This window comes from Microcaecilia unicolor, chromosome 13 (genome assembly GCF_901765095.1).
Source record: "Microcaecilia unicolor chromosome 13, aMicUni1.1, whole genome shotgun sequence".
Taxonomy (NCBI): Eukaryota; Metazoa; Chordata; class Amphibia; order Gymnophiona; family Siphonopidae; genus Microcaecilia; species Microcaecilia unicolor.
The window spans coordinates 94,425,351-94,450,137 of NC_044043.1; the positions used below are offsets into that span (position 1 = coordinate 94,425,351).

Consider the following 24,787-nt stretch of genomic DNA (forward strand, 5'->3'; position numbering starts at 1 on the left):
CAGTGAAGAAACAGGAAGTGACATCATTGAGGGCGGGATGCAGAAGAGGAAAGCCTGCAGAGCTGGTGCAGGTTGCTTAGGAATCGCTGCTGGCGACAGCTCAAGGGTAGATGGGGGACAGGGGGGTTCAGAGAGAGACAGGCAGCTACCATGAGAGAGAAGAGTGAGTCACCACAAATGAGGTGCTGGGTGGGCCTGAGGCAAGAATGGGTGGGCCTGTGCCCACCCATGCCCACCCGTAGCTATGCCACTGCCAGCTAAATTAGACCTGGATCTTCAGGGCTAGACCCTATCCGGGTACCGGCACAGACTAACTAGGGTCTTTGATGGCATCAGGAAGTTATCCAGGTACATGCCTAGCTGATTGGGCAGAGTTAGGGCTGCTATTAATAGGGTTCAGCATGCCCAGCTAGCTATGTGGCTACTAACACTGTATATCGCAAGTGCCCCCATAACTCCCAGTTCCACCCCTGATCCGTCTGGCACTAACCATAGAGTGCTGTGGTGGTCAGAGGGGATATTCAGCAGCACTTGTGCCAGTGAATATCCATTTCCCTGCCTGGTCAGTGTGATCTAACCAGGAAGCTCTTCTGCCTGTTTAAATTATTTTGACATAGCAAAATCCCACCTTATCTTGTGCAACTGCAGAAGAACAGAGACTTTACAGAGCACAAATATTTAAACCCTTCTGTAGGCACCGCTTAACCAGCTGCAGCTCATATCTCTAACACCATGTCTAGAGGGAAAGGGACAGAGCGAACGGCACAGAGGCTAGCCAAGAAAAGAAACAACGTCGCAGGCAGTGATTCGCAGCAGGAAAGCTGAAGATCAACCTTAACATAAACAGCTTCCACTGAAACCCGTCACGGCCAGTCTGTGGTAAAGAGGTTAAAAATAAGCAATGGACGTCTTAAAGAAAAGGAGAGTGAGTGGGTGCCTCCGTGTCTACCCCCAGTAACACATGGTAAACATGTCATCTTAAGGATGGGAAGGTGTTAGATACATATTGAGGATGACTGGTTCATACCCATCTGTGCTGCCGTTTTTCCTTCAGTGGGCGACTGCTTACTGGCCTGGCATATATGCAAGACTTATCTTGGAAGGGAACAGTCGAATCGTTGAAATGAGGCAGAAGGCACTGTTTATCCAGTGTTTAAAGACGTGTTGGGTCCTTTCTACATGGCACAAGTGTAACAGGTAGAGGGGGATGGGCCTGTGTCCACCTACCTGAAGTGCATTGCACCCACTAAAACCTGCTCCAGGGACCTGCATACTGCATACTGCTGTATGACATTCGAGACTGGCATAGAGGCTGGAATAAAATGTTTTTTCATTTATTTTTTTTAGGGTGGGAGGGGGTGGGTGACCACTGGGAGAGTAAGGGGAGGTCATCCCCGATTTCCCTCAGGTGGTCATCTGGTCAGTTTGGGCACCTTTTCGAGGCTTGGTCATGAAAAAAAGGGACCAAGTAAAGTCGACCAAATGCTCGTGAGGGACGCCCTTTTTTTTCCATTATCAGCCGAGGACGCCCATCTCTTAACCATGCCCCCGTCCCTCCTTTGGTACACTGACAACACGCCCCTGTGAACTTTGGTCGTCCCCGTGACGGAAAGCAGTTGAGGACGCAAAAAATCGGCTTTCAATTATGCCGATTTGGGTGACCTCGGGAGAAGGACGCCCATCTCCCGATTTGTGTCGGAAGATGGGCATCCTTCCCTTTCGAAAATAAGCTAGATAGTGTACTACTTACAATGTCAAAACAATACACAAGATGTCTTCATAGACAGCATAGGGTGTAAGCAGAGGTGGAACATACAGACAGATAAGACAGAGTAACAGGAGTTTGAGAATAGGGGACTAACTTAAAGAAAGTTGCCCATGAAGTCAGAAAGGTGCATGATAGGGGGCACGCATTGAAGCTGCAAAGTAGTAAATTTGAAACGAATCGGAGAAAATATTTCTTCACTCAACATGTAATTAAACTCTGGAATTTGTTGCTCGAGAATGTAGTAAAAGCAGTTAGCTTAGCGGGGTTTTTAAAAGGTTTGGATAGCTTCCTGAGAGAAAAGTCCATTAGCAATTATTAAGATGGACTTGGGAAAATCTTGCCAGGTACTTGTGACCTGGATTGGCCACTGTTGGAAACAGGATGCTGGGCTTGATGGACCTTTGGGTCTGTCCCAGTATGGGAATACTTATGTACTTATGTACTTGGAATTCTGAATGGAATGTTGCTACACTTTGAAATTCTGCATGGAATCTTGTTATTCTTTAGAATTCTAGAATCTTGCTACTCTTTGGGGTTCTACATGGAATGTTGCTGTCTTTGTTTTTCTGCCAGTTACTTATGACCTGGATTGGCCACTGTTGGAAACAGGATGCTGGGCTTGATGGACCTTCAGTCTGTCCCAATATGGCCATACTTATGTACTTATGTCCTGCTCCAGTATGTGCAGCTGGTGTCCGTCCTTTTGTCTGTGACTAGTTAGTTACTTCTTCCGTTACAGACTTGGGTGAAGAGCCAGGCTTTCACTTGTTTCCTGAAGTAGAGAGTCTTCTGTTGAGTGAAGCTCAACTGCTAACAATTAATTAGTAGCTGTATGACAGCTACATTTTGAAAATTAACCCTAAATAACCTGTTATTCTATTGGGTTGGGAGCAAAGGAAAACAATCAGCCAGTGATGGTTTCTGCATTGAGGGTTTCCTCTTTCTGTTCAGATGAAGGTTCAGAGCCCAGGAATCTGGATTGATTCTGCCTTTCCACTGGACCACCAGGTCAATATTGTTATAAGGAAACCATTCAATAATCTACATTTGGTCAGACGGAAATTTTCCAGCAAGCGGCGCTAACCGGGCGGTAATCAACATTGTACACACATAGACCATTACTGCCCGCTTAACATGTGAGACTTTACCGCTAGGTCAATGGGTGGTGGTAAGGTCTCAAGCCCAAAATGGACGGGCGCCAATTTTTTTATTTTGCCGCATGTCCATTATTAACCAGGTAAACTTGGCAAAGTCATCGCTTATCCCTTCAAAAGAGGGATGAGAAATCTGATCTAGTGTTTGGAATCTGCCAGGTACTAGTGACGCAGACTGGACGTTGTCGGAGATAGCGTGTTGGGCTCGGAAGAATTTGCTGTGCCTGGGCATGATGGAGGTTATGTTTATTTATTTATTCATTGCATTTGTATCCCACATTTTCCCACCTATTTGCAGGCTCAATGTGGCTTACATAGTACCGTAAAGGCGTTCGCCAAGTCCGGTAGAGAAACAAATACAAAGTGATGTAGTAGTCTAATAAGGTTCGTAGTTATAGAGACCTAGGAATAATAGAGAAGAAGAGATATATAGTCAGGGCTTTTTTTTGAGGGGGTACTTGGGGGTACTGAGTACCGGCACCTTTTCCATTGTCTTCTAAAATTGACCCATGGTCCCCAAGTTTTAATAAAAGAGCTCAGGCCCTACACACCAATTCTGCCTTGTCATAGATTCTGTGACTGGTTGCAGGGGGCCTGGCTATTGTGGGGTGGGTCCCTCAGTGATCACCCCACCCCTGAAGGCTGGCCTGTCATTTGAGTACCAGCACCTTTTTCGCTAGAAAAAGTACATTGTATATAGTGTTCATTACGAGCTTGGGTTACGTTGTGTTGCAGGGTTTAGGTGCTTAAGTTGGGTCGGTAGGGTGTGCCTTTTCGAACAGGTAGGTCTGTAGTGATTTCCGGAAGTTGAGATGGTCGTACGTTGGTAGTGCTTTCCACAATTGTGTAATGTAGGAGAAGCTGGATGCATAAGTTGATTTATATTCGAGTCCTTTACAGCTTGGGTAGTGGAGATTTAAGTATGCTCGTGTTGATCTGGCTGTGTTTCTAGTTGGGAGGTCTATGAGGTCGACCAGAGATAATTTTATGGACCAGGGTGCAGATTTTAAAAGCTATGCGTTCTTTGATTGGAAGCCAGTGTAGTTTTTCTCGGAGGGGTTTGGCGCTTTCGAATCGCGTTTTTCCAAATATAAGTCTGGCTGCTGTGTTGTAAGTGTGCTGCAGGTGTGAGACCAGAAGAAGATACATTTTCTGTTTCTTGGTGTGCAGTGGGCGGGATTGATACCAGAGGACTTGCAAATCCAATTATTTGTGTTAGGGACTCAGCAGCACTCTGATGTTACAGACTGTTCTTTCTAAGTGAGAGCAATGCCAGTAACTGAATAAGCAGATCGTGCGCTTGCAGTAGCTAATGCGTCTGAAAAAAGGTGAAATGACTTCACAGAAACTGACCTGTGTCATCTGAGAGGCGGCAGACACAGCACAGGCAGTACTTGTCAGCGTTCCACAGACATACATTCAAATTTGCTGCCCCGTTACCAGACAGATGCAGCACAAGTGGCAGCAGTGCAAGCTTCTCCAGCTCCCCCTCACCCCAGATACCCCTGGGAGAATTCTGCGCAGCTGCGCAGTTCAGAATTTGCATGAAATTCTGCGCGGGACAAAAGACAGCATCACAGGCAACTCCTCAAGAGAGGACCCTGAGGAAATAAAAAGTTAATGGGACAATGTCCCTTCCCCCTGTTCTAAAAACCCCTCACTTGTTCTCTCTCTCTCCCCCTGCACATTATACTATACAACACCAAAGTTCAGATTTATTTGGATTTTGCTCATCCTTTTCAGTAGTAGCTCAAGGTGAGTTACATTGGGTATTTCCCTGTTCCTGAGAGCTCATAATCTAATGGAGGATTAAGGCCCTCATGATCCAAAGCCACTTGACATTTTCTGGGGGTTTGGGGGGACTGGAGACCCACTGGATCTCCAGCCTTCCCTGAGCATGGGGGGGGGGGGGTGGGATCGTCGGGGGGACCGGAGGTCCACCGGACCTCCAGCCCCCTGTTCGCGTTTGCTTTGGGGGGGAACGGGGGCCTGCCAGCACGCAACTGCATGCTGGACAGGGCTCACCATTCCTCCCCAATGATCGGCGCAAACCCTAACGCCAGCTCGGAGCTGGCGTAGAGTTTGCCGCGGCCAGCGACCCAATTTTTCGGGCGCTGGATGCTGATCATTGGGGATGAATGCGTTAAGCGCTGATTAGCATGCATTTGCATGCTACTTGCGCTAAGAGCCCTCGAGCGCGTTGTTTCACGCGCTCAAGGGCTCTGATCATGGGTCGGAAGCAAACTCCGGCACTAGTATGGCGTTAACAGCCTCTAGCACCGGAGTTTGCTTTTGATCATGAGGGCCTAAGTGACTTGCCCAAGATGGCAAGAAGCAGCAGTGGGATTTGAACCGGCCACCTCTGAATTTCAAGACAGGTTCTCTAACCACTAGGCCATTCCTCTACTTTTTAGCAGTCTGCCCTTAAAAGTTTAATATATATCTCTAAGACTGAGAGAACATTTATGTCAATATATTTATTTATAGCCAGAATCCATCCAAAAATTAATCCCAAATATTTGGGATGTCTAAATTTCTTTTTAAAGTTAGATGCAACTCGATGGTGTGAGTTACTGGGCCTGATGGCTGCTCAAAGTATTAGATTTCACGCTCCCCTAAGAAGATCAATGAAACATAGATCTGTATTGGGGGCTTATGTATTGATAGGCAGTCGGTGGCCCAACTGTTTGGGGGTGCTAAAGGGGGCGGGGTTAGGGGTGGGGCCAGGGGTGGAGCTTAAATCCATAATTGTCTGATAACACACAGAAAAAAATAAATAAATAAAAATAAAAGTCACAATACCTTTTATTAAATTTAGATATTAGCTATGTATCATATGTCAAAGAATAAAGTGGTTGCTCAAAGCATATTTTAACCACAATCGCTCAACTGCAAAACACTATGCACAACTTTGTGCAAAAACACACTCAGAACCTTATTGTACCATAAATATTACACTGGGCAGAACCTAATACACCAATATACCACCCATACGGAAAATGCAGACCGTCAACAATATGAAACAAGGGATCATGTACAGCCACAAAACACCCTAATTCATGTTTAATGTGGGATAAAATGCCATAAATAAGTAAATAAATATAAACTTTTAATGTTGATCACCTGATTCTCAAAGTGGACATATTTCAAACACTATAATGAAAATAAAATGATCTTTTCTACCTTTGTTGTCTGGTGACTTTTTCTGATCATGCTGGCCCAGTATCCGATTCTGCTGCTATCTGTCCTCAGGTGTCAGTGCAAGTCTCTTTGGTATGAACTGCTCATGTGCAGATCAGGAAGTCACCCTTATTTAACAAGGAGATATTTAACATCTCCCTGGCAACCCAGGACACCTCCAGCCAACCCCCCCCCCCCCTGCTCTCCCAGCAGTAAGGTAAACAAATTAAACCATAAACCAATTTCTACAACTGGTTACACAAGGCTAGAGACAGCTCCTGCTGTGAGGATGGAGGTAAACCAACAATTTAAACCCCCCCCCCCCGAGCAGCCGGACTCCACGGCTGATCCATCCTGCTGCAGCAGGGGAGGCTTAGCCTCCCCAAGCCTCTTATACTGGGCGCCTAGGTAAACTACTGTGATTAACACATCATAGATGAAATCACAGTTACGAAGAAAGAAACATTTGAGCATTATTTACACTTTGCACTTTGGATTATACTGGCGGTGGCAAGAGGCAGCCTTCTCTGAACTGAACTAAGATTAGTACTTTTTTTACGTGGAATATTGTTATGGTTAAATGTTTATGACCAGTGTCCAGTTATTGAGAAGGCACAACACACTTTTTTGAGCACACGTGATTATTTTTTTATGTACATATATATATTTAAAAATCAAATATGGTGATAGGATATTTATAGTATAATAAAATGACTCAAATTTACGAAAAGTCTACAGTTGTTTATAAACATATATCAATATAAAGACTTAACTGTATTTATATCAAACATTTAAAAAATCAATCTTTATTTTCAAAAAATATATATAGTTACAATAATCTTATCACTGCAGATATTTTCATGATCTCACTCGTTAACATTAACGGCTTTGTTAATTCAATAGAAGTAATATAATAACACCTTACAAGTTCTAATATGTTACAAATCATCCACCAACCTCAAAACGTCAAATACTTAACTTGTTAGTGATATTTAGAAAGGTCATGTGCTCTTGAGTTTTTGACAATGCATTCGAGGAGTGCAGAGTTCATCAGTTGAAACCCTTCACACATGAAAATAGTCCAGTCAAGCATGTCCCAAATACCAAATCTCAACGTTCAAACTCCATCAGGCAGTTGTCCTCATTGCTCAACGCATTATACAGTCTCACCCAAAAACTCTCTGATCGATCTTACAGCTTTATTCCGTTCAGGATCTCTTTTTGTTCATAGAATCTCTCCATGGATACCATGTTTTGCAAAAAAAAAAAGCGTCATCAGGAGATTCTCAAATATATAGTTTCTCAATAAAAGAATAGAAAACACTGTGAGCTGGAGCCCCAAGACTCAGTTCCGTTTACCAAAAAGCACGGGAACAAAATCTGGTTAAAAATACCGCACTGTGAATCGTAACCAAACAATGGCATGATTGCTACTGAACAAAACCACAGTGTGGTACATTTAACCAGATCCGGAATTTGGTCCTGCGCTTTTTGGCTTCTCCTTTTTTAAGCTTCTGGCAGACCTGTCTTTTTCAAGACAAGTTTGTTTTCTGTCTTTGGACCGTTAGATATCAAATATAGACCCATGAAACACAGGCGTTGTTGCTGAAACGCAGACCGTGTCGGGCCTGTCCTGTCCTAATAATGTGTAGCTGAGAAGCTCTCCATTTTGAAGGCTCCTTGTGCTTTTTTGCTTTCGCTTTTGCTTCCCTGCCTTTGGATTCCCCTGTCCTCTGTATCTTGCACTGATCCCATCCCCAAAATTCTTTCTGGCATTTGAGAGAAGCTTCCTTAGAGGTCTATGTCAGAAACAGAAGGAAAGTCTCTAGTATGCTGAGGTGTTCTCTTGTTAGAGTGATCATTGATCATATGGTTAACACTAGACTTATTTTTTTTTCAGGTTTATGTCTGTCGCTTATCAGCACGTTCTCCTCAGGATCTTACAGATAAACCTACAGCACTGCCATACCTTGAAGAGACTTACAGAACACTAAGCCAAGGAAACAGAAGACCCTTGTTAAAACGAAAAACAGTAATTCATCTATTAACGTGAATAACCTGTTAAACGTTGACACACAAGATCTTCAGCTCACATGAAAGAAAAGTGAAGAAACTTTACCCAGTATAACTGTAGACAGTACCACTCTTGAAATGTCGAGTACAGAAACAATGATCCCCAAAAGGAGCCACGGCCTAGACTATGTACTTACCAGAAGGATCTCTGCAAGTTAATGCACAGACGTTTCCAGAACAGAACTGGGCAAGTGATAGAAGGATCCACCAAGAAGCCTGAGGAAAGAGATACCGTAGAATGGAGTTCTAGCTACAGGCAGTAAATCTTTGAGTTGATTCATAGCCATGACTTCAGTGCAGGTGGAGGATCTTTTCCAAATCTGCTTCGAAGACCTTCAGATGGACACCTGCAACTGGACCTACACAAACGAAAGCTGGAATAGGAACCAGAACCAAAGTCAGATCCTGCAAAAACTTCTACTCAGGATTTTGGGGCCCAGAACATCTTCATTTTTTCTGCCCATTTCTCTCACCTATCTACTGATATTCATAACAGGGGTGACTGGGAATTTGCTTACCTGCACGGTCATTGCTAAACACCGGAAAATGAGAACCCCCACCAATCTTTACCTCTTCAGCCTGGCCATCTCAGACTTAATGGTTCTGATTTTCGGAATGCCATTGGAGACGTATGAGATGTGGCAAAACTACCCTTTCCCATTCGGGGAAAGCGGCTGCTACTTCAAAACCTTCCTGTTTGAGACCGTGTGTTTCGCCTCGGTCTTGAATGTGACAGCACTCAGCGTGGAGCGATATATCGCTGTGGTACACCCTCTGAAGACCAAGCACGTCATGACCAACACCCACGCCAGGAGGGTTATCAGCACCATCTGGGTGACATCACTGTTGTGTGCCATTCCCAACACTTCCTTGCATGGGATATATTATATCTACCTGCCTTCCTTGGAGAAGATCGAAGAGTCGGCCACTTGTAGCATGCTGAAACCTAAGTGGATGTACAACCTGGTCATCCAGATCACCACCATTTTCTTCTACTTCGTTCCAGTAGCTGTCATTACCGTACTCTACCTACTCATTGGCTGCCAACTTACCAAGGAGAAGAAATTCCCCATTGGCAAACTGGGGAAAAACTGCAACAGCAACACTAGCTGGAAAATCCACTTGGAGCATGGAAGGAGAAGGCAAATCACCAAGATGTTGTGTGAGTGACAAATGCAAACATATAAACCAGGACCTTAGCCACCAAATATAAACTCAAGTCTCAGCTATCACCAATGCATCGTTTCACCTGTATGGTACACATAATGTAATGTACACATTATATTATGTTAAGTATAAAGGGAACCCTCAGATATTTTTCCAGATATTATCTTCACCCGTTCGCTGCAGCTCCCTCTGCCTCGGAACAGGAAATAACCTGTTCCGGGGCAGAGGGAGCTGCAGCAAAAGAGCGAAGATAGCGAACTCGGAGCCGACAGGAGCACGCCGCAGCACCCCCCAGCAGCGTGCACCTGGGGCGGACCGCCCCCCCTTGGTACGCCACTGGCTTACATATAACCATTACGGTTTGAACAAATACATAGTATGAATGAATACAAAGTGATATTGTGGAATAATGAGGTACATGTATGGTAGGAAACAGTTGGGGGGAACTTAGAGAGGGAGAGGGGGAAGAAGAGTCAGGTAATGTCCATTACGGTCTTTGATTACATTGTGTCGCAAGTGACCGGTATTTTTATGTTGGGTCAGTGGGGTATGCTCTTCTGAACAAGTCTGTCGAGTCGACATGTACACTTCTAAGTTCTGAACGGCCAACTTACACATTTATGTGTCAAAACCTAGATGTGTAAGTTGCTGAACGGACTCCACTGATGTTTTAGATATTGACAGTTCTAGAACCATCGAAACAGAATAGATTAGAATGTAGGCAGCGCACAGAAGTGTAGCGTATTTTAGAAAAAACTAAGTCAGCAGATCATTTTCTAAATATCGCCGGAAATTTGACACGTCCCGACCTGGCCGTCTCTATTCCGATTTCCACATTCTATCTAAAATACGACTGTACGTGTAGGGACGCTGCCCAGTACAGAGCAGAGGGTGAAACCTCATTTCAGGACTGCAACTTGTCTTGTTTTTCTCATAAAGATCCTTAGGAAAGAATAATCAGTTCTCAGCTCTGAGGAATCTCTCTGATTCTCATGCTATATTTTATAAACCTTGGAGCCGGGACCAGTTCGACCCCAATGACCCCCACCCCCTGTCCCTCACCACTTACCCGAACCCCCTTGCAATAACTCACTTGATAACCAGTATTGGGTAACATAGGCCACAGCTTGCTTTATTAACAATACAACTTCATTAACTTGAACAACCAACAGCCCCCTTTGGCCCGAGCTACATATGTCCAGGCTTAACGCCCACCATGGCCCCCCTTCCACCATTCGCCATGTCAGCAAAACGGCAATCTTCCAGGCTCCGCCTTCACAGCAAGAACCCTGCTCCGTTTGGACCTCCACACATGTCTCCCGGGTCGCCAACCCGCCTTTCAAGCCCTGGCTCAGCCCCTGTGAGCCATGCCTCCTGTAGCTCGGGTTTGTTATGTTCTTTTTGCCGCTGCGACAGCCCTTGCCTTTCACCTGAAAAACACAAGAACAGAATCCGTTCCCACACCCCTGACCCCTGCGTGAGGGTGGGAGGGTGGGCAAACACCTCCGCGGATCGCCAGAGCACCCTTCACTACGTCACCACCCTCCGCCTTAAACTCTCTCCTTGCCCTTCCCCCTCCTTTCCCCCCAATAGGCATCCTTCGATCCAACCATGCCAGCTGCCTCTTTCAAAGCCTCCAATCACGCGATGGGACACTCCTGCCCTGTCCCCGTGGACCCCCTATCCCCCCCCCCCTGCGTCTATGTCCGGCCTCTATGCCCTCTCGAATGGGCCCATCCCGCGTTTAAACGCGGGATGAGCCCGTTGAGACCAGCTCTCGGGCCACTATTCTTTTGCTCTCAGTGTGACTCTATTTTCATTGCACATTCCCATGAATTCTTTATATGGTGTTCAAATGGGGATGCACTTCTGAGATGCAACGAGCAATAATTGGATGCTAACAAGCAGTTATTGATATCAATTAGCGTGAATTAGGATTTGCATTATTCTAGAACACTGGGCACTTAATCCATAGCCTGCAACCCAAAAGGGGCATTCCGAAAGGTGTGCACAATGTTACAGAATAATGGGTCTTCACGCCCGACTTCAGCGTCGGGATTTCAGCAGGTATAACTCTGGCACCCACAGTTGAGCGCAGAAACCAGTGCTAAGCGCTGTTCTGTAGAGGGCACTTTCCCTTTATACAATACGCTTACCCCCCGGATTCTATGTAGCGCGCCTAGAGATCTGCGCTGAAATCCAAGTGGATTCTATAACAGTGTGTGTAACTTAATTGGCTTATCAAGCTAATTAGCATTGATAACAGCTCTTAACAAGCAATAATGAGCACTAATCGGCAATAATTAGAATTTATGTGCACGACTCGCTAACCACATTTTGTAATGCAGTGCGCCTAACTTCTAACATGTGCAGGCAAAAAGGGGCGTGGTTATGGGTGGAGAATTAGGTGTTTTGTGGGTGTTCTGAAACTTACTCATGTAATTATAGAATATGGCCCAGTGCACCTAAGTCTATACACAGGGTTTTCATTGGTGTAAATGGAGGTGCGTACTTTTAGGCGCTGAGATATCAACTAAGCGTGTTCTATATAATGCTCCTAAATCTTGGTGCTGCTTATAGAATACACTTAGTCAGCGTTGATATCTGCGCAAATTTTGTAGGCACCATATATAGAATCTCCCCCATAGCGCTGATCTTTTCCAGCACCCATTTTTGTCAAGAGACGGCATGCTTGGGAAATTCAAGCTACCTGCTGAAGTCGCATGCTGCCATCTTCCTAGGTACAACCTCATCGTAATACTCCCAAGTATTCACCTGTTGGGATATTACGGCCTTGAGTGATATATGATTGGCTGAATGATGAAGTTGCTTTGTTACAGGTCATCCCACCGACATTACAACAGCAAGGTGAAATCAAGGCACTCCCCACATTCATAAGTGTTGACTGCCACAGAAATATTTGCTCTCTTTGTTCATCCTAAAATTAAAAGCAAGACCTCGTAGCTGTGTAATACTTTTGCTATGTGGTCAGTGGTACTTGTCTCTAAAGTATATTGAGATACCATTATATCTACCTTGCTTGGTCAATGCATGGGAGAAAGATGCTTGCAAACTTGAAATATTATTACAGTTTTCTGCCTCAGGTCTAAAGCCCTGTGGGGAGCACTTGGCTTTCACACTGACTGATTTCTGTGTTGTCTTCTTCGCAGGTGTCGTGGTCATTGTGTTCATCATCTGCTGGGCTCCTTTTCATACAGACAGGTTACTGTGGAGTTTCATCACTCACTGGACAGATGTGATGCACACTGCCTTCCAATACGTCCATATCCTTTCAGGGATTTTCTTCTACTTGAGTGCTGCCGTCAACCCTATAATCTACAATCTCCTGTCCACTAAGTTTCGGGAACGGTTCCGGGAAATTGTCTGTCGCAATCCAGACAGCAGTCTTTCTTACAGTAGCTCCCCGGCCTTCTGCAAGACTCACAGGAGCTCCTCACGCATGGAGAACGTGGTAGGGCTACCGGACAAGTCCATGTATAAGGACTACAAGTTTCTGCCTGTTAACTCCCACCTGAGCTGGTCCAACGAAGACGAGACATCTTACATGTAATGTTGTCTCCAGATACTGGCGTACTGCATTCTGTACCAAACACAAGCCCAAGGGAATGAAATTGATATTATTGACTCCTGCTGAGAGCCTGAGAGAAAACGAGAAGTCGGGTTTAAACAAGGCGCTGCTTTACACTGCATATTCTGCAAAGCAGGGGCTTAGCCAGACCTCGGCAGGAGGGGGGGCCAGAGCCTGAGGTGGGGGGCACTGCCCCCCCTCCGCCACCGCATCAGGTAACTTGTTTGCTGGCAGGGGTCCCCAATCCCCGCCTGCCGAAGTCTTCTTCAGTGCCGGTCGACTCCGGCGCCTTCGTTGTGGGATAATCTGTTTCTGACGCTTTACGTCCTGCATGGGGCTACATGCACGGTGCAGGACATAAGGTGTTAGAAACAGATGATCCCACAACGAAGGCGCTGGAGTTGACCGGCGCTGAAGAAGACTCTTCGGCAGGCGGGGATTGGGGACTCCTGATGCGGGAGCGGGGTGGGGGGCAGGCGGTGACGGCGGGGGGGGGGGGTCAAATGTAGAGGGGGCCAGGATGTAATCTGTGGGGGCCCATGCCCCCGTGGCCCCACGTAGCTATGCCCCTGCTGCAAAGTCTTTGTAGTGAAAAGCACTCCCGTACTTTTCACCATTACGGACAGTTATACTACCTAATTGGGTGATTTCCAAAGCTGTTTCTGCAGGAAAAGCAGTGGCAGTGTTTTCCCGTAGAAACGGTCTATTTAGAAATTGTGCATTTTGTGTGCAGGTGTAAATGTATGAGTTATTCCATTCTGCAAATACTTTGACCTGTACTGAGTGAAAGCTTTTCCTGGGGTGGGGCGCCGCTTGGGCCATTAATTGCAACAAAGAATACAGTTTTCTCTCCCAAAATTACAGGCACTGTTTTATCCAGGAAAAGTAAATAAGTGTGAGTGTCTTTCCCCCAAATTCTATAAAGGGTGCTAAAAAAATCAGGCATGTAGGGGTCATTTGTGCATGTAACTAAATTAGCTAATTGGCGCTAAATTGGCATTAGACACCATTAGTTGGCATCAACAAACACTAATTGTCACTAATTGTTGTTAATTGCGTAAGGGATCTTTTTTAGAAAGGCATGCTAGCGTTTAAAATACTCAAGTGTGCTAAAAATGCTAGCGTACCTTTGGACAAGACCCCCTTGATGACTTACACCCCTATTCTATAAACTTAGGGGCCGATATTCAGACTGCGGAAGGCAGACCAGCTAAATGTCGCTGTCAGCGGTGAGCCGGGATATTCAATGTCGGGACGTTTCTGGTGACCAGCATTGAATATCCAATTTATTTTTGAACGGTTATTACTCAGCTGTGGTTGGTTACGTTTAAACCAGCCAAAGACAAGCCTGCTAATTTGGCCTGCCTAACTTAGCCGCCGATGCGCTGAATATCTATGAGAAATCTAAATTTGAAAGCGCAGAACCCCTCCGGGAAAAACTACACTGGCTACCAATCAAGGAACGTATCGCTTTCAAGATTTGTACTTTTGTTCACAGAATAATACATGGTCTAGCTCCGAGCTATATGTCTGAACTAATCAACTTACCAATTAGAAACACAATTGAATCAGCCAGAATGCAAATCCCAAACCATTTTCATAGCTTTTCTTTGCACCGCTTCCAGTCTTTTTACATCTTTAGCAAGATACGGCCTCCAAATCTGAACACAATACTCCAAGTGGGGCCTCACCAACGACTTGTACAGGGGCATCAACACCTCCTTTCTTCTGCTGGTTACGCCTCTCTCTACGCAGCCTAGCATCCTTCTGGCCACGGCCGTCAAAGCTGTTGGTGGCTAAATAATTGTTCACCGCCGACTCTAGAACATTTGCCCCATTATGTCATTGTGAAAAAAGTAATTACTGTTGGACTGAGTCCTGTTAGATACAGGTCAGAGACTGCTATGCGGTTTTCTACTGACGTAGTGATGCGGCTGCGCCATGCGGATACACGAGCTACAGCTTTTGTTCCAGCCGGAATCTCTTTCTGGAACGTGCTACCTGGTCAGCTTCGTCTCTGTGGTACTTTTACACAGTTTCGAAAGCTTTTGAAAACACAACTGTTTGTGACTGGATTTTTCTGACTATCTCTGGACTTGACCCGACCTCTTTGCTGTTAAGTGATGATGCTGTGTGTTTTTCTTTTATTTATTGTTGCTTTCTTTTTTATTCTGAATGTTTTTATGGAAACCACCTAGTCATAGGCGGTATACAATTTTTTTTTTTAATAAATAAAAACGGGCAGATTGCGCATGAAGTGGTAAATGATGAAAAGCAGGCACTGTGATGCTACCTATGTGGGTCCTTTCACTCGTGCAGTTTGCTCTAATAAACAAAGTGAACCTTTGCCAGTGCTTGAGGTATGATTATTGCCTGATGAGCTACACACAGAGATTTACACCTCCAGTCTCTTCACAACATTTGTGTTGCACGGAACTGTATCTGGCATTTCTGAGTAATGAAAAATAGTGACATATTTTGAGTTCCAGCTTCTCCCTAACTTCTGGACGCCCTCTGCAGGCTGTGGGTAAAAGTACACCCAATTGTACATTATTAGGAAAAGAAATGCACTTCTACCCCCCAGCTACAGGGGGCAGTATCCAAAACTGCCACTTCCAAGGGTAAATGTGTTTTTTTTTTTACCCACAGAAGGGGCTTTGAACACTACCTTCCCTATAAAGGCAGGGGACTTTTTCTCACCCTCAGCATGAGAACAAATATCTTTCCAGGTGGACAGCCATCTATTTTGAGGATGTCACTGATTTTCCATGCTGAGCTGGTCATGTCGGCAATTTCATCCATGCAACACCTCAAGAGTGGTGCTATTGTCTTTCCAGAAGCCACCAATGATATACCTCCAAGACCACCATCACTAGGTCAGCAAGGGGGGCAGCCAGTTACATCTGGGTCAGTGTGTCTGTACCTGTTAAGGTCTTACAGTAGCATTATAACATAGCAACACAGTACAAGATGGCAGGTGAAGAACTGTAGTCCATCCAGTCTGTCCATCTGTTTGACCTAGGGGCGTAGCCACGGGTGGGCCCAGGCCCACCCAGAATCCGGGCTGAAATTCTTCCCCCACCGTGGGATGGCCGACATCGATTCATATTCGGGATCGCTGCAGCTTCGGCTTACTTCTTCTCCTTCCCCCACCGCCGCTGCAGTACACTGCATGCAGTTTACACTTTCAGGACGCCCAGCAGCAGCAATTCACAGAGGCACTCCGGATCCTTCTCTCTGCCGCGTCTGGCCCTCCCTAAACAGGAAGTTACATCAGATAGGGCCAGACATGGCAAAGGGAAGGATTCGGAGTGCCTCTGTGAATCGCTGTTTTGACCACAGAGTAGCTTAATCATATAATTTTATTTTTGTTACATTTGTACCCTGTGCTTTTCCCACTCATGGCAGGCTCAATGTGGCTTACATGGGGCAATGGAGGGTTAAGTGACTTGCCCAGAGTCACAAGGAGCTGCCTGTGCCTGAAGTGGGAATCAAACTCAGTTCCTCAATTCCCCAGGACCAAAGTCCACCACCCTAACCACTAGGCCACTCCTCCTTAAGGATGGGACTCGGTATACCGCTTTTATCCAAAGCGGTTTACCTGAGGCAACGGAGGGTTAAGTAACTTTACCCAGAGTCACAAGGAGCTGCAGCGAGAATTGATCTCAGTTCCCCAGGACCAAAGTCTGCTGCACTAACCACTAGGCTACTCCTCCACTCCACAATGCTATGTGAAGTTAAGATACAGAACAATGTGTCCTCATATCCATCCCTATACTGTGCCTAATTATAGGGTGGACCCAACCTCAGTAGCATAGGCTGCCCTGCTGCTGTAGCTGCCCAATGCCAGACTGGTCTTGCAGTTTTATACAAGCTACTGTCCACCAGAGCCATAGGCTGCCGAATATTCTCTGAAACCTTGCACTGGTAATCTCCATTGTACATAAGTACATAAGTAATGCCACACTGGGAAAAGACCAAGGGTCCATCGAGCCCAGCATCCTGTCCACGACAGCGGCCAATCCAGGCCAAGGGCACCTGGCGAGCTTCCCAAACGTACAAAAACATTCTATACATGTTATTCCTGGAACTGTGGATTTTTCCCAAGTCCATTTAGTAGTGGTTTATGGACTTGTCCTTTAGGAAACCGTCTAACCCCTTTTTTAATCTCTGCCAAGCTAACCGCCTTGGTCGCAGGTTCTGTTCAAACAGCAAGAACACCAATGACACTCAGAAAAAAGGAGGAAGATTTCGCTTTGCCGCTGTCTTTCATAGATGCAGGCGATAATGGGACAGGATATGGTGCACAGTGTACAGTATTATTACAACACTTTAGTGGGGAGACAGAAAAGAGCAGCTTCTGTTTGAAACCTCAATTATTATGTCAGGTACACAATTTCTCCATCTGGCAGCACATCTCTCTTTCCTTTGTCTGTGGTATGCATGTATGTGGCTTTGAGGGAATGTTTCACTGCAACTGCCCCTGCGTTATCTGTTCTGTGCAAATGTTTAGGGACTCGCTTTAGAGGAAATGCTGTTTAATGATCCGCATTTTATAGGAATTGTAGTATTTAATGTGGGTGCCTTTTGTTGACCACCGCCGTGATGGAATTTGAATGGTGGTATATCAAATCTAATAGAGGCAATGAATTTAAGATAAGGATGAGAGGGGGAAAAGAGAATTAAGCGTACGGAGATTGACAAGACCCACACTGGAGAGGGCGTCTAGAGAAGAACTAGGAGACAGAGAGAGACAAAGAAAAGAGGCAGACAAGAGTCCACGTCATTAGATAGAAGAAAAATGGAGGGGGAAGAAGGTGGGATAAAAAGAGCAAGAAGTATTAAGATAGAGATGTGGAAAGAAAGCTGAAAAGAGATTACGAGGAAATAAACCGAGATCAAAGGAGATTGTATGCTAATATCTCTGTCTTTTATTTATGATACTTAATGTATTTATTTATTTTATTTACATTTGTACCCCACGCTTTCCCACTCATGGCAGGCTCAATGTGGCAGGCAATGGAGGGTTAAGTGACTTGCCCAGAGTCACAAAGAGCTGCCTGTGCCTGAGGTGGGAATCGAACTCAGTTCCCCAGGACCAAAGTCCACCACCCTAACCACTAGGCCACTCCTCCACTGTTGCTACTATTTGAGATTCTACATGGAATGTTGCTATTCCACTAGCAACATTCCATGTAGAAGTCGGCCCTTGCAGATCACCAATGTGGCCGTGCAGGCTTCTGCTTCTGTGAGTCACTTCTACATGGAATGTTGCTAGTGGAATAGCAACATTCCATGTCGAATCTCCAATAGTAGCAACATTCCATGTAGAATCTCCAATAGTATCTATTTTATTTTTGTTACATTTGTACCCTGCTCTTTCCCACTCATGGCAGGCTCAATGCGGCTTACATGGGGCAATGGAGGGTTAAGTGACTTGCCCAGAGTCACAAGGAGCTGCCTGTGCCTGAGGTGGGAATCGAACTCAGTTCCCCAGGACCAAAGTCCACCACCCTAACCACTAGGCCACTCCTCCACTGTTGCTACTATTTGAGATTCTACATGGAATGTTGCTATTCCACTAGCAACATTCCATGTAGAAGTCGGCCCTTGCAGATCACCAATGTGGCCGCGCAGGCTTCTGCTTCTGTGAGTCACTTCTACATGGAATGTTGCTAGTGGAATAGCAACATTCCATGTCGAATCTCCAATAGTAGCAACATTCCATGTAGAATCTCCAATAGTATCTATTTTATTTTTGTTACATTTGTACCCTGCGCTTTCCCACTCATGGCAGGCTCAATGCGGCTTACATGGGGCAATGGAGGGTTAAGTGACTTGCCCAGAGTCACAAGGAGCTGCCTGTGCCTGAAGTGGGAATCCAACTCAGTTCCCCAGGACCAAAGTCCACCACCCTAACCACTAGGCCACTCCTCCACTCAAGCCACATTGAACCAAAAACGTTAATAAATGAAATAATAAACGAAACAAGCAAAGACATGCCAAAAGGTAGATGAGAGAAAGACGTAGGGAAGGAAACATGGACACAATAAGGAAGAGAATAAAGACACATGGAAGGAACGAGTCAGAGATCCTGTGTGTGTTGTCAGATCATCCTAGGTCTTAGCTGTTGAGTAATTCACTGCCTGTTCATTTGAGAAGATGAGAGTTTGCGTAATTTGTGAACTGCTAAAGAATGATCCCTACTACTACTACTTAACATTTCTAGAGCGCTACTAGGGTTACGCAGCGCTGTACAAATTAATAACTAAGGACGGTCCCTGCTCAGAAGAGCTTACAATCTAAAGGATGAAATGTCAAGTTGGGGTAGTCTAGATTTCCTGAGTAGAAGTGTTGTGATTAGGTGCCGAAAGCGACATTGAAGAGGTGGGTTTTGAGCAATGATTTGAAGATGGGTAGGGAGGGGGCCTGGCGTATGGGCTCAGGGAGTTTGTTCCAAGCATGGGGTGAGGCGAGGCAGAAAGGGCGGAGCCTAGAGTTGGCGGTGGTGGAGAAGGGTACTGAAAGGAGGGATTTGTCTTGAGAGCGGAGGTTACGGGTAGGGACGTAAGGGGAGATGAGGGTAGAGAGGTAAGGAGGGGCTGCAGATCAAGTGCATTTGTAGGTGAGTAGGAGAAGCTTGAACTGTATTCGGTATCTGATTGGAAGCCAGTGAAGTGACTTGAGGAGAGGGGTGATATGAGTATATCGGTCAAGGCGGAAGATAAGACGTGCGGCAGAGTTCTGGATGGACTGAAGGGGGGATAGGTGGCTAAGTGGGAGGCCGGTGAGAAGTAGGTTGCAGTAGTCAAGGCGAGAGGTAATGAGAGAGTGGATGAGAGTTCGGGTGGTGTGCTCAGAGAGGAAGGGGCGAATTTTGCTAATGTTGTAGAGGAAGAAGCGACAGGTCTTGGCTATCTGCTGGATATGTGCAGAGAAGGAGAGGGAGGAGTCGAAGATGACACCGAGGTTGCGGGCAGATGAGACGGGGACGATGAGGGTGTTATCAACTGAGATAGAGAGTGAAGGAAGAGGAGAGGAGAGGAGATCCCTGCCCTCTGAAAACGTCATGAGTCATGCATGGCACTCACTGGAAGAGATGAATAAGCAGCCACAGTCTTCACTTTCACGGCTCCCAGATTATCTAAGAGCACGAAGAACCAATGTTGGATGAATAATTTAACATCATTCAACACTTGGGGGCAGCTCCCTTTGATGCCTGGTCAATGTTCCAACAGCTGAAAACTCACAAAACGGTAACAGTACTTCAGCTATAAAATCTCTGTCCTACATATTCTGACATAGGGAATGTCCACAACCTATTCCACGCATGAGTGGAGTGTACAGACCTCTGAGATTCCCTCTCACGGTCAGCTTTATTGTTTGGGGGGGGGGGGGGTCTGTACATGTGGGGAGTAAGTCACCCACATGTAGAGACCCCTAAGGTTCTGCCTTGTCTAAATGGCAGAGACCTCTAGTGGCTAAGCTGAAGTATTGCTCTATGACCTGTTTATGCCCTAGAAATTCCAGCATACAACAGCGAAGGAGGCAAAGATCACACGGACGATACTGAAAGTAAGAGTTCTTTATTCACATCCACAGACTTAACATGGGCCTGTGTTTTGGCCAAAAGGACTGCCTCAGGAGCCTCTTATCAGATGTAACTGTAGTGTATAATGTTTCTATTGTATGCAATTAATTATTAGTAGTTTTATCGACACACAACTGGACAATTTCTCACGCATACAGAGTTTTCACCGTTTCCAGATCAGGGAAGGGCTCTCCTGACTAGTGAGGTAATGCTAGGAGGACATGCAACGTGAGTAACATAGTAGATGACGGCAGAAAAATACCTGTATGGTCCATCCAGTCTGCCCAACAAGATAAACTCATATGTGCTACTTTATATGTACACCTGACCTTGATTTATCCTTGCCATTTTTGGGGCATAGACTGTAGAAGTCTGCCCAGCACTAGCCCCGCCTCCCCCCACCGGCTCTGCCACCCAATCTTCGCTAAGCTTCTGAGGATCCATTCCTTCTGAACAGGATTCTTTTATGTTTATGTCATGCATTTTTGAATTCCGTTACCGTTTTCATCTCCACCACCTCCCGTGGGAGGGCATTCCACCACTCTCTCTGTGAAAAAATACTTCCTGACATTTTTCTTGAGTCTGCCCCCCTTCAACCTCATTTCATGTCCTCTAGTTCTACCACCTTCCCATCTCCAGAAAAGATTTGTTTGCGGATTAATACCTTTCAAATATTTGAACGTCTATATCATATCACCCCTGTTTCTCCTTTCCTCCAGGGTATACATGTTCAGGTCAGCAAGTCTCTCCTCGTATGTCTTGTAACGCAAATCCCATACCATTCTCGTAGCTTTTCTTTGCACCGCTTCAATTCTTTTTACATCCTTCGCAAGGTACGGCCTCCAAAACTGAACACAATATTCCAGGTGGGGCCTCACCAACGACTGGAACAGGGGCATCAACACATCCTTTCTTCTGCTGGTCACACCTCTCTCTATACAGCCTAGCATCTTTCGGGCTATGGCCACCGCTTTGTCACACTGTTTCCTCACCTTCAGATCCTCAGATACTATCACCCCAAGATCCCTCTCCCTGCCTGTACATATCAGAATCTCACCACCTAACACATATGTCTCCCTTGGATTTCTACTCCCTACTTGCATCACTTTGCATTTATTTGCATTGAATTTTAATTGCCAAACATTAGACCATTCTTCTAGCTTCTGCAGATCCTTTTTCATGTTTTTCACTCCCTCCGGGGTGTCCACTCTGTTACAAATCTTGGCATCATCCGCAAAAAGGCAAACTTTACCTTCTAACCCTTCAGCAATGTCACTCGAAAATATATTGAACAGAATCGGCCCCAGCACCGATCCCTGAGGTACTCCACTACTCACCTTTCCCTCATCCGAGCGACTTCCATTAACCACCACCCTCTGGCGTCTGTCCATCAACCAGTTCCTAATCCAGTTCACCACATTGGGTCCTATCTTCAGCCTGTCAGGTTTATTCAAGAGCCTCCTGTGAGGAACCGTGTCAAAGGCTTTACTGAAATCTAAGTAGATTACATCTATCGCATGTCGATTCAATTCCCTGGTCACCCAGTCAAAAAATTCAATGAGATTCGTTTGGCACAATTTCCCTTTGGTGTCTCGGATCTTGCAACTTATTGGATTCCAGGAAATTCACTATCCTTTCCTTCAGCATCGCTTCCATTACTTTTCCAATCACCGAAGTGAGGCTTACCGGCCTGTAGTTTCCAGCTTCTTCCCTATCACCACTTTTTGAAAAAGCCAGTGAGCCACCTCTTATAGAAGAGTGAAGAAGAAAGGAAGAAAGGAAGTATCCCTGGAACACTAAAGAGCAGCAAAAATCCACGAATCATGGAAAAGAAACAGAGGATAAAGTGGACATACCCTGGATTTGGACAAGGAAAGATCAGGCAGCAAAAAAGCACTGCACATCTGAGACCAGTTCTGCAAGGTATTCTGGGAAAAAGAGATAGCGAGGAGGGCTTCTCTACCTGTAAGGGAGAGTTCAAGCATAACCTGGGAGTGTTTAATAGTTTTCTACTCTGCCATTATTCGATTTTGTCCACAACCCTTTAAAAAACTTTCAGTAAATCCTTGGTTCCAAACAAAACCTGTCCTGATCTGGACTGATGTATTGGGAAGGGAAGAAGGTGTGGAGAGAATCAGTTTTGTTACCAGTGGCCTCCCAGTTGTACTGGTTCAGACCTGGGACCCGGAACAAATTCCTAGTGAGGTAAATCTGGAAACTGGTTTTTACTTCCCCGAAGCTGTGCCCACAATTTGCCGCACTGCATAAAATAGCCATTGTGAGGGTCCCCAGACTGGCATGGGTTACAGTGCAATGGCTTCAGCAGCTAAAAGCAAGCAACATCCTTTGGGCTTGGTATTTGACCTGGACTGATTTATTGGGGAAGGGAAGGTGCTGGGAAGGGATTTTGGTGCCAACAGCCTCCCAGTTGTACTGGTCCAGACCTGGACGACACCTTCCCAAAGCTGTACTCCCGATCTGCCATACAATGAAAAATAGCCGCATTTGAAAGGTCCCCAACCTGGTAATGAAGTCCAGATGGCTTATTCCATTTTCTCTCTCTTTAAGGGTCTTACTTCCTATAGCTTTTCTCCCAGTCTGTGTCGGGGGAGGGGGGGATAAAACATTTGCCATTAGGATTCCTTTCTAGCTCTTTCTCCCTCTGACCATTCCCCCTCCCATTCTTCCTTCTCTTTTTACCCAACCCACGCTCACCCCTTTCTGTCCTTTCCCTCTCCTCTCACCTTCTTCTCTTTCCTCTTTGATTACTCCTTTTCCCTCTGCCACTCACCCCCTCTTTCTATTTTGTAGCATGACGATATGAATGACAGATTTGCACTGAACCACAGCACAGATTTGATCTCCATTATTTCCAGACCTTCTAAGTCTGCTGACTCACTAAATGAGATTTTTTTGGACAATGAGGTTTAATAGCTTCGCTCACTTTGCAGAGGAGTTAGTAGGAATAAATTATCTTTTTGCAGCTGATACTATGATCTACAAGAGTGGTGATCCTCTAGATTAGCACATGGGGGGGGGGGGGGGGGGAGGGAGAGAATCTGAAAAGTCCTGGGAGAGCTATATGAACATTTTCTTCCCTTTTTGCACCTCATAATCATCTTTGGGAAAACATCTCAGACTGCTTAAGAATCCCTTTACTTTCTCACTGTTTGCTCTTATCATCGAGTTGACCATCCAATTTTTCCATCGCTCCGATTGAGACGAGACACCTGACACATTTTTTTTTTATTCTCTGATGTATTTATGTCCTTTATCTTGGAGATGATAAAGAGGAAGAACTGAAATCTCACTTTCTCCAAAGCTAATTTTAAGTTATTGACCTGCTTCATCTTCGCTGCCTGGAAAAATGTAAGTGCAGTGAACAGTAAAGGGAATCAATCATTTTGCTATTGTAGAGTCAGACGAACCAGAAAACTAAAAAAAAAAGAAACAAAACAGAATCAAGCCAAGCTGGCCATGCAACTACGACATTACTTCCTGCTGAGGGAGTGCTCAACTGTGACATCACTTCCTGCTGAGGGATTCCAAGCAATGGCTGCTTTTTTAGAACACACACTGATATGGTTATCACATGGTTGACTTGGCTGTGTGTTACTGATGACTGGACTTCATGAGTAGAATGTCCGTGGGTTGAAGGTCGGTCTACTGCTGTCAAATGAGCCCAGACAAAATCTTTATGGAAACGGCAGAACATTCCCCATATGTACAGTATGGCCAATTCTGTTTTAGAAGTGATACTATCAGTTATACCATCGGTGGCCCATAATCAATCACACACAAAAAAAAATATGTTGAAAAGTGCATTGCATAAAGGCACGTTTCACTGAGTGTGTGAATGGATTATGCATGTGTAGTAACTTGGAGGGCTATGCATGAATAACAGTGATATATGCAAAGGGGTGTTAATATGGTGAGGTGTAATTGTAGATGTGGTTTTGGCTGTGGATGTTGAGGGCTGTGAGAGGTCTAGTGGCAGGGATGACAAAACATTTACACCCAGCCAGAAAGGTCCTCTGAAACAATCTTCTTGCCCATCATGGATAAAGGTTGCATTAGTAATTCATCACTCATGTATACAGATATTTGCTCTACATCTTTCTCCTTATGAGAAACCTAAGCTCTTCTCCTTATATCATCAGTTACGGTGGGCGTCCTTTGAGGCAGCCTCACCGGCAGACTGCAGGTTGCCGAGTACCCAACCATCTTGAAGAGCTGACAAGTAAATGAACGCAAGACCCCTGAAG

General features: G+C 45.4%; 1 protein-coding gene across 1 annotated transcript; it reads left to right on the forward strand.

Annotated features, from left to right (window-relative positions):
- The first annotated feature begins 8,357 nt into the window (after positions 1-8,357).
- LOC115456844 (neuromedin-U receptor 2-like) lies at positions 8,358-12,913 on the forward strand. Its single transcript, XM_030186167.1, has 2 exons — positions 8,358-9,337; positions 12,513-12,913. The coding sequence occupies exons 1-2, from the start codon at positions 8,461-8,463 to the stop codon at positions 12,911-12,913; spliced, it is 1,278 nt and encodes a 425-aa protein (XP_030042027.1). The 5' UTR covers positions 8,358-8,460.
- The last annotated feature ends 11,874 nt before the right edge of the window (positions 12,914-24,787 follow it).

What these genes read in the sequence shown, in the direction of transcription:
- LOC115456844 (XM_030186167.1), top strand. Translation starts at nt 8,461, where the DNA reads ATGACTTCAGTGCAGGTGGAGGATCTTTTCCAAATCTGCTTCGAAGAC. An exon ending in GCAAATCACCAAGATGTTGT is followed by an intron (nt 9,338 to 12,512) that starts GTGAGTGACAAA and finishes TCTTCTTCGCAG; the next exon opens with GTGTCGTGGTCATTGTGTTC.